Below are 10,000 nucleotides of genomic sequence, written 5' to 3'. Positions count from 1 at the left end.
ACACACACACACACACACACACACATATATATATATATATATTTATTAACATCACATCTACAGTATGTTTCAGAAACATACACAGTATGTGAAACTACCTCCACCATGTTTGGAGGCTGTATTTTAGCCTGGCTAGCTCTCACTGTGAGTTTATGCCTCTATTACGCCACTAAGAGGAGATTCAGATAATATAAGAGGGAATTCTGGGACTTCTACACACTCCCAGTCGTCACATGAACACACATACTTATGACAAATGATGAACTATATGAAGAGTACTTACAATTATATACAATTATCAATAAAAACATCCTAAAAGATGGAAGTGTGTGTGTGTGTGTGTGTGTGTCTACCAGTGAGTTGCGTTTGGCCATCCCCCCGGGCTGCAGGCCCATTTCTGCCAGTTTGTTGGCCAGTTCCACATTGTTCACTCCGCAGTTCGGCGCTACATTCCCCTTACAGCGTATGTGCACATTCATCTTACAGACTGCAGAGAGAAGCAGGCACAGACAGATCAACACTCACACACTCACACACACACACACACACACACACACACACACCACCGAAATAATCTGTGTTGTTGTTTCATTTTAGCTTGCTTTAGCGATCCACAGCTCAGACGACATGGTAAGGAAAGGAGCAGCAGTGTTACGGGGTGGTAAATGTATCACAACATACAGTGGCTACTGTGGTGTTGCTAGGTGGTCGTCGACACAGTGGAGGCATCTGCCATCTTTTATGGAGTGGTCTGCTGGGGCAGTAGCATCTCGACGGCAGATAAGAAGAGACTGGACAAACTCATAAAGAGGGCCGGCTCTGTCCTGGGGTGCTTCTTAGACCCAGTGCAGGTGGTGGGAGACAGGAGGATGACAACCAAGCTGGAGAACAGCTCCCACCCCATGCATGAGACTCTGGCAGCACTGGGCAGCTCCTTTAGTGACGGGCTGCTTCACCCCAAGTGTGTGAAGGAGGGGTATCGCAGGTCCTTCCTTCCTGCTGCCGTCAGACTACACAACCAACACTGCTCCCAGCGGACCACATACACACACACTTAACTACACACACACACTTAAACTACACACATACACACACACTTAACTACACACACATGTTCAGGGAACAGAGATCCCTCAATGCAAAAATACTATGTGCAACCCCCCCCACCACACACACACACACACACACGTGCAATTAAGAGTCATTTGCTGTATTATTATTGCTTTTTTAATTCTTATTTATATTGTGTTTATAGTGTAAATTATTTATCTACATTTTTGTAACTGAGTGTCCTGCTATCCCTTAATTTTCTGAGAATTTCCCCACTGCGGGACTAATAAAGGATTATCTTATCTTATGGTCTCTTAGGTGGTTGCCATGGTGTTACTAAGTAGTTGCTATAGGGTTGCTTGGTGGATAATGATGGCTGTATGACGGATTTGCTAGGCGGCCCCTACATGGTTGCTATGGTGATGCTAGGCAGTTTCTTTGGTATTTTAGATTGTTGCTAAGGTGTAGCGAGGTGGTTGCTATGGCATTTCGGGCGAAGGCAATGGTGTTGCTTGGTATGCAATAGTGTACCATATATATATATATATATGACGCTATAGTGTCATGAGGTAGTTTTGCTAGACGGCCCCTACATGGTTACTATGGTGATGCAAGGCGGTTTCTTTGGTATTTTAGATTGTTGCTAAGGTGTAGCGAGGAGGTTGCCATGGTGTTACTAAGTAGTTGCTATGGTGTTGCTTGGTGGATGGAATGATGGTTACATGACAGATCTGCTAGGTGGTCCCTAAGTGGTTTCTATGGTATTTTAGATTGCTGCTATGGTGTTACTAGGTGGTTGCTATGGCATTTCAGGTAGGTAACGCTTGGTAGATGGATGCTATAGTGTCATCTGATGGTTGCTATGGCGATGCTAGTTGGTTGATGTGGAGTTACTAGGTGGCAATTATGGTATACCAGGTGGTCGTTGTGGTGTTACAGTGTTGCTATGTGGTTAATATGATGTTGATCAAAAATCAGCTGTACTGAAGTCTGAATCGCACATACAGGAGAAAGGAAGAGAGTCAATGTGTGTGTGTGTGTGTGTGTGTGTGTGTTTGTGTATATGTGTACTTACTCTTGCAGTGCAGGCCTTGTTTCACGATGCCCCAAAGCAGTGACCCGCAGTGATCACAGAAAGTAGGAACCTTATAGTTGTGGATGTTGAACTTGTGCGGAACGTTTATGCTGAAACCCTGATTGGTCGTCTGCAAAGAGATCGAACAACATGCCCTGAGGTTAATACACCATTTATTAGCCAGCAGTTCTCAGTCTGACCAGCTGAGGGAGACAGAGGTGAAACAAAGACTGAGGGGCTGTGTCTCAAACCGCTCACTTGTTCACTAAATAGAACAGACATGCAAAGAGAACAGACCAGCAGCAGCTGTACAGTCCGTAGTGTAGTGCAGTGCACAGAGCGGGGGTGGCATAAATGGACTAGTGGCCAATGAATGACTCTCTGTTTCAGTAACGCTTGGCCTCGCCATTTCCATTTCCCGCCACAGGGGGAATCCCCAACACCTTTTCTTTAAGGGCCGTTCCACCGCTGTATCGGCTGCAGTGAAGTTGGTTATATGAGCCCTTGGTGGGAGTAGGGGTCAAGTGAAGGCTGCTATGGTATCTTAGGTGGTTGCTAAGTTGTTGCTATACTGCTGCTTAGTGGATAATATGATGGCTATGTGCTAGGTGGTTGCTATGATGTTGCTAGGCGTTTTTTATGGTATCTTGGATAGTTGCTATGGTGTTGCTAGGTGGTTGCTATGGCAGTTCACATGAAGGTTGTGGTGCTGCTTGGGAGATGGACACTACAGTGTCATGCGGTGGTTGCTATGGCAATTCAGGTGGTTGCTATGGTGTTGCTTAGTAGCTGCTATTGTGTTGACTGATCGACTGAATCTGGGCTCAGAGATCAATCACGATACACAATCACGGAACTGCTCCTTTGATAATTAACAATTCATTCAGTTAAACGTCTTTGTAGATTAATTTAATAAAGCCGAATGTTTACTGGTGTGTGTGTGTGTGTGTGTGTGTGTGTGTGTCACCTGTTCTTTGGCAGGCTTCTTCATGCGTGGACACTCAGTCACAACCAGCTGATGGCATCTCTTGTGGACAACACATGTACAGACTGATACACACACACACACACACACACACACACACACACACATATATATATATAAAATTCATCAGAAGAAATAAAGCCCTTAACTGTATTGGGACACCGAAGTGAAGAACCATAAAGGGGGCACTGAGACACACACACACACCCTCCCCCACTGATATCTCCGAGACCCTCGCTGAGAGAACAACAGGTGCAAACAAATCACAATTATAAATAAACAAACAAACAAATAAATAAATAAATTACAATAAAACAACATTTAAACAAAGCCTGGTGAGAAAGACGTGTGTATGGGCAGTGTCTTAACACACCCTCTCACTCACACACACACACGCGCACACGCACACACACACACGCGCACACGCGCACACACACGCACACACACATTTACCCACACAGCGGGTTGGTTTCCTGTGCGAAAATGACAAGAGGTGACCATGCGGAGAAAAAAACGAGTACAGAGAGCGCACGAGAGAGAGAGACAGCGAGAGAGAGAGCGAGAGAGAGAGCGAGAGAGAGCGAGAGAGAGCGAGAGAGAGAGCGAGAGAGAGAGCGAGAGAGAGAGCGAGAGAGAGAGCGAGAGAGAGAGAGCGAGAGAGAGAGCGAGAGAGAGAGAGAGAGAGAGAGAGAGAAGCAGTATATTCAGTACACACACTCGGCCTGGAGTACATTAATGACTGACACTTACCCTGACACTGGTATCCCTGTTTCCCAAACACACCCCTGAAACACACACACAAACACACTCTCTGTTAATACACTCAGAACACAAAAAAATCCTAATCCCTAAAACCCTAAAACCTAACCCCCCTACCTACTAACCCTGAGACCCTAATTTACTACCCTTAAAGCCTAACCCCCTACCTACTAACCCTGAGACCCTAATTCACTACCCTTAAAGCCTAACCCCCCTACCTACTAACCCTGAGACCCTAAATTACTACCCTTAAAGCCTAACCCCCTACCTACTAACCCTGAGACCCTAAATCACTACCCTTAAAGCCTAACCCCCTACCTACTAACCCTGAGACCCTAAATTACTACCCTTAAAGCCTAACCCCCTACCTACTAACCCTGAGACCCTAATTCACTACCCTTAAAGCCTAACCCCCCTACCTACTAACCCTGAGACCCTAAATTACTACCCTTAAAGCCTAACCCCCTACCTACTAACCCTGAGACCCTAAATCACTACCCTTAAAGCCTAACCCCCTACCTACTAACCCTGAGACCCTAAATTACTACCCTTAAAGCCTAACCCCCTACCTACTAACCCTGAGACCCTAACCCATGAACCCTACCTGCTAATTAAAGAACCCTACCCATAACCCTTAATCCCAATCCCTACCTACAACGAGAACTCCTAATCCATCATCCTTAAACCCCCGCCTACCTACCTTAGAACCCTAAGCCATAACCCTTAATATCTAACCCTTACCAACCCAAGAACCCTAGCAAAAAACCCTTAAACCCTAACCTCTTTGTACTAACACTAGTTCCCTAACCAATAAGCCTTATACCCTATGGGAAACACAGAACCCTAATAACTCTTGAATACTCATAATCCTAAAACCTTACCCCCACCTACTAACTCTAGAACCCACAATCCCTAAATCCTGACCTATACTCCCTATACTCCAACAACCCCCAATGCCACCCTAAACCCTTAACACCTACACCATTAACCCTTAACCCTACCCCGACTAAACCTTTAACCCTACATACACACTCAAAAACATCATATCTGTGTGTGTGTGTGTGTGTGTGTGTGTGTGTGTGTGTGTGTACCATATGAAGTCCTTGCAGTGGAAGCAGAAGGTGGGCTGTTTGAGGTACGTGGACATGAACTTGTGTCCGTTGACCTGGTGGATGCGGCGGCGGACGGCTTGCTGCCGTTTTCGGGTCAGCTGCTTAAACTGATGAGGATTCACCACAGTGTCGTCTGAGTGAGAATGAACACACACACACACACACACAGAGAAGTGAGAAAGTGAAAAGGCCCTAAATATAGTGATGGATGTCTGTGTGTGTGTGAGTGTGTGTGTGTGTGTGTGTGGGGGGTCAAATCTGCTGGAAAGCAGAAGAGTGTTTATTTATCATATCTATTCTCTACTTCGTCCTTTTACACACACTCACACTTCACCCCGTCCCTCCGTCAGTCTGACTACTGCATACACACAGCGCTGTGCACAAGTTCTAACCCCCCTCAGAAAAAGGCCTGTAAGCTGTTTATGTGGGCAGAAGGACACCAGAATAAATAAAAACAAATAAACAAACAAACAAACAAACAAATAAATCAATAAATAAAGTGTGTGATGAACAGTTATATAAACATGCAAAGTGAGGAGATTCAGAGTGTGGGTTTGATGGGTTCGGTGTGAAACGCTCGGTTCTAGATAATCTCCCCAGGCAGAGCTGGAGTTCTACAGTGGAGGTTCTAGATAATCTCCCCAGGCAGAGCTGGAGTTCTACAGTGGAGGTTCTAGATAAGCTCCCCCAGTCAGAGCTGTGGTTCTACAGTGGAGGTGAGGGGAAGCAGACGTCTGAAGCTCTAATAAAAGCTCCTCACAGAAAGTTCTTCACCTAATGGTGATGAAGACGCTGCCTGATGCCTGAGACACGGTTCTACCAGAGTTCTGAGAAGAGTTCGGCTCTAGAACCTGCTTTTAAAATCAGATCATTAAAATGGTGGAGGGATACATGCTGCAGGGTGTAGTGCGGCTACAGAAAGTAGTCCCTAAAGAGAACTGGATTAGTTCAGATTCTCTATTCTTCACTATTTTACCATCATCATCATCATCATCATCATTCCATATAAAACTCAGAAGACTCGTGTAGCTGCACTGGTGGGTTTGGATAGGAAATTAAATAGTGTTTAGTGCACACGACCTGTAATAATAATAATCATTATTATTTTTATTATTATTATTACTATAATCAGCCACATTCTTTGATAAAGTAAAAGACACATTCAGACAGATAAATAAATAGAAATAGACAAAGAATGAAAAACAGAATAAAAAAAAAAGACAAAGAGAGACAGACAGACAGAGAGAGAGAGAGACAGAGAGAGAGAGAGAGAGAGAGACAGAGAGAGAGAGAGAGAGAGAGAGACCCTTAGCTGATTAGGAGGTTGATGTAGAGAGAACACTGTTAACCACATCGGTTTAGAGGAAGTGCGCCTCACATCCCCCCGCTAAACAGCCTATGTGCGAGTGTGTGTGTGTGTGTGTGTGTGTGTGTGCGTGTGTGTTGGGGGGGGGGGTGTCCAAAGCTTCACCACCAGCACAGACTCGGAGTGTGTTACCCTAAGAGACTGAACTGCAGATCAGAGTAGAGCACCAACACCTTCAGAACACTCCACTGTTCGCACGCCCACTTCTTCATCATCCTCATCATCCTCATCCTCATCACTCTAGTTATTCTAAATGTTCTAGACAGGCTGTAAATGCGAGTGGTTCCTACCCAGCGTTTGTTACTGTGCCTTTAAAGCTGACCTATGCAAATGAACTCTGTTCTGATTGGCTGTGGCTGTGTGTGAAAAAACAAACAAACAAAAAAACAATACAAAGAAGCTGAAACAAACGCAGTGGGGCTAAACTGCTGTAGGCTGAATGGGTGGGGCTAAACTGCTGTAGGCTGAATGGGTGGGGCTAAACTGCTGTAGGCTGAATGGGTGGGGCTAAACTGCTGTAGGCTGAACGGGTGGGGCTAAACTGCTGTAAAAATGAGTGGGCCTAAACTGTTGTAGGTGAAAGGGGTGGAGCTAAACCATAGGATAAAAGGGTGGGGTTAAATAGCTGTAGGCTGTGTAACCTGCAGTATGATGAATGGGTGGAGCTAAACTGGAGTATAAGTAAATGGGGTCAAACTGTGCTACGCTAAATGGGCGGGGATATATACTGCAGTCATAAAAGGGTGGGTCTAATCTGCTCAGATAGAATAGGCCTGGCTAAACTGCAGTACAAATGGGTGGGGCCAAACTGCTGTAAGCTGAATGGGTGGGGCCAAACTGCTGTAAGCTGAATGGGTGGGACTAAACTACTGTAGGTGGAACAGGTGGGGATAAAAAAAAAACAGCAATAATGGGTGGGGCTAAAAAGCAGCAAGGTGAATAAGTGGGGCTAAACTGCAGTGTGAATAGAAGAAGGCTAAACTTCAGTCTAAATGGGCGGGGCTAAACTGCAAAATAGGTAAATGTATGCAAATGAGCTAGCTCTTGTGCATCGGGTGACTAATGAATCAGATATTGATTCTTTTAATTCTGATCCAGTTCCGATCCTTTGTTTTCACCACTCAGTTTTAGCAGAGCGCCCTCTGGTGTCCTCTCTGTGTCACTGACGGACTGTTATTATTAATGTCATTATTATTAAACCATAATATTAATTCTTATGTTTTTTATGTTGGGATGTAAAGTTGTTCATTCATCATTAAAGCCCTACTAAACAGAACTGAGAGAGAGAGAGCGTGAGAGGGTGTGAGGGTGTGTGTGTGTGTGTGTGTGTGTGTGTGTGTATGTGTGTGCTTCCTCTCCGATAGACATGCATGGTTACTCATCTAACCATTTATAGTATTTCTGATACTGCAGCCTAAACAAAGACTGCACAGGTGTTTGCGAGTGTGTGTGTGTATGTTTGTGTGTGTGTGTGTGTGTGTTGAAGCTAATGCGTTCCTTTACAGCATGTACAGACAGGAACACACACTTTTTGAGGTCTGGTATGTCTAAACATTCCATCTAGTGAGAGTAAATGTGTAAAAGTGACAACTACCCCCCCCACCCCAATCACACACAGATGGGGGGTTAAGTGCACCAGGCTGAGGGGGGCGCTGTAATGAGACTGTGTACAGCCTCTTTTAATTCAGTTCAGTTCTATAACTAAAGCAGACCAGCTTTCCCACCTCCCGCGTCCAAATACTTAGGAATACTTATGTGGCATTGATAATAGGTGGTTGCTAAGTGGATTCTAGATGGCTGCTGGGGGTTACTATGGGTTATACGTTGATCATAGGTAGTTGCTAAATAATTTCTAGATGATTGCTAGAGTGTACCAGTCGGTTGCTATGTTGTTGCTAGGTGGTATTAACGACATAGCATACTAAACAAGACCAGCTTCCCCACTTAAACGCATCCAAATACAAGCGGTCAAATACTTATGACCAGTGAAACTGGCGTAGGCCTGTGCGTTCTACTGGAAACAGTTTAACCCACCGCTGCCAATGAAGAACTATGGCAAGTAGCTTCAGTTCTCTATGATCACGCCTAGTTCTGTTTCCAGGTGTGTGTGTGTGTGTGTGTATGTTCCACTTACCGTCTGTAAAGGATCCAGTGAGACTAATTACAATGTATACTTTGCCCTCTGGCTCCAGGTCAACCTGTCAAATAAACACACACACACACACACACATTTATTTATTACCATAACAGCTTAGGCAAAACAAATTAAAATATACAAACACAATAATAATAATAATAATATTAATATTAATAATAATAATAATAGTCAGACAAGATGCTAATTGGTGTACATAGGCTTCCATTACTTGTTAGCTACATTAGCTTCGTAGCTCCAGTGTAAAAACTGAAGAAGCTAAATGGAACAGATCTTTGCTGACTGTGTGTGGTGTGGTAATAGGGTGGTGCTTGGTGGCAGGGTGGTGTGGGGTGCGTGGTGGTGGCAGGGTGGTGTGTGAGGGAGGGTTAAATAATTGTAATTTGGTAAAGTATCGCTTTATTTTTAAGCGCTCCGTCTCCGTGTGTTTGAGTCGTGTTTGTAGGCCAGGGCTGATCACCAGTACACAGGAAACACCGCCGAACAAAGCAGCATCAGCAACACACACACACACACACACTGTAAATGTGTGTGTGTGTGTGTGTGTGTTTAGAGGACAATAACCTCACGAGCTGTTACAAAGCAGGCCAGCGTGAGCGAAGGTCCATGTGAGTTTAATCAGATAATCAAAGTTCCTCCAGTGATCGCCCCGAGCGGCGGCAGCGCAGGCGCTAACACTACGCTAACCACAGCGGTGCATGCTAACAACACCGGCACAGACCCCGGTCTCCACTCGGCCTGGATGTCCTGCGCATCTTCAGAGACACGTCCAACATGATAGTTGTGCTGTTGATAAGTGGTTGCTAAGGTGTCTCAGGTGGTTGTCTGGGTGTTGATAGGTGAAAGCTACAGTGTTTTTACTTGGTTGCTAGGTTGTTCCAATGTGGATAGTATGATGATGATGCTGATGATGATCATAGGTGGTTACTATGGTGTTCCAGGTAGTTCCCAGGGTGTTCCTATGTGGATGCTAAAATCAAGGTGTTGATAACTAGCTGCTACAGCGCTCCAAATAGTTGCTAGTGTGTCCCAGTTGGCTGCTATGGCATTGATAGGTGGTTACCGTAGTGTTGATGATAGGTAGTTGCTAAGTGATTTATAGAGGTTTGCTAGAGTGCACCAGTTAGTTGCTTGGTGTATGGTGGTTACTGTGGCATTGATAATGGATGGTTGCTAAGTGGATTCTAGATGGCTGCTGGTGGTTACTATGCTGTTGATGAGAGTTAGTTGCTAAATCATTTCTAGATGATTGTTAGAGTGAACCAGTCGGTTGCTATGATGTTGCTAGGTGGTTATTGTGGTGTTGATGGATAGGTGCTAAGTGGTTTCTAGATGGCAGCTAGAGTTGGTTGCTATGCCATTAGAAAATGGTTACCGTGGTGTTGATGATAGGTAGTTGCTAAATAATTTCTAGATGATTGCTAGAGTGCACCAGTTGGTTGCTATGGTGTTGCTAGATGGTTGCTTTATTCTTATAAGAAGAAAATGGACATACATA

The 10,000-nt window shown here is 44.7% G+C and overlaps 1 protein-coding gene across 1 annotated transcript in view; it reads right to left on the bottom strand.

The window, feature by feature from the left end:
• Nucleotides 1-10,000, bottom strand: part of prkcha (protein kinase C, eta, a) — a 35,531-nt gene that overhangs the window by 10,856 nt on the left and 14,675 nt on the right. The window contains exons 3-8 of the mRNA XM_072677273.1: nucleotides 8,482-8,545; nucleotides 4,961-5,114; nucleotides 3,861-3,895; nucleotides 3,093-3,175; nucleotides 2,126-2,255; nucleotides 354-487 (exon numbers count right to left, since the gene is read on the bottom strand). Of these exons, the coding sequence (XP_072533374.1) occupies nucleotides 354-487; nucleotides 2,126-2,255; nucleotides 3,093-3,175; nucleotides 3,861-3,895; nucleotides 4,961-5,114; nucleotides 8,482-8,545 (600 nt within the window). The remainder of the gene's footprint in view (nucleotides 1-353; nucleotides 488-2,125; nucleotides 2,256-3,092; nucleotides 3,176-3,860; nucleotides 3,896-4,960; nucleotides 5,115-8,481; nucleotides 8,546-10,000) is intronic.

This window comes from Salminus brasiliensis, chromosome 4 (genome assembly GCF_030463535.1).
Source record: "Salminus brasiliensis chromosome 4, fSalBra1.hap2, whole genome shotgun sequence".
In the NCBI taxonomy this organism is placed as follows: Eukaryota; Metazoa; Chordata; class Actinopteri; order Characiformes; family Bryconidae; genus Salminus; species Salminus brasiliensis.
Note: the sequence above shows the minus strand (reverse complement) of the source record. Positions and strands in the feature narration are given on the sequence as shown.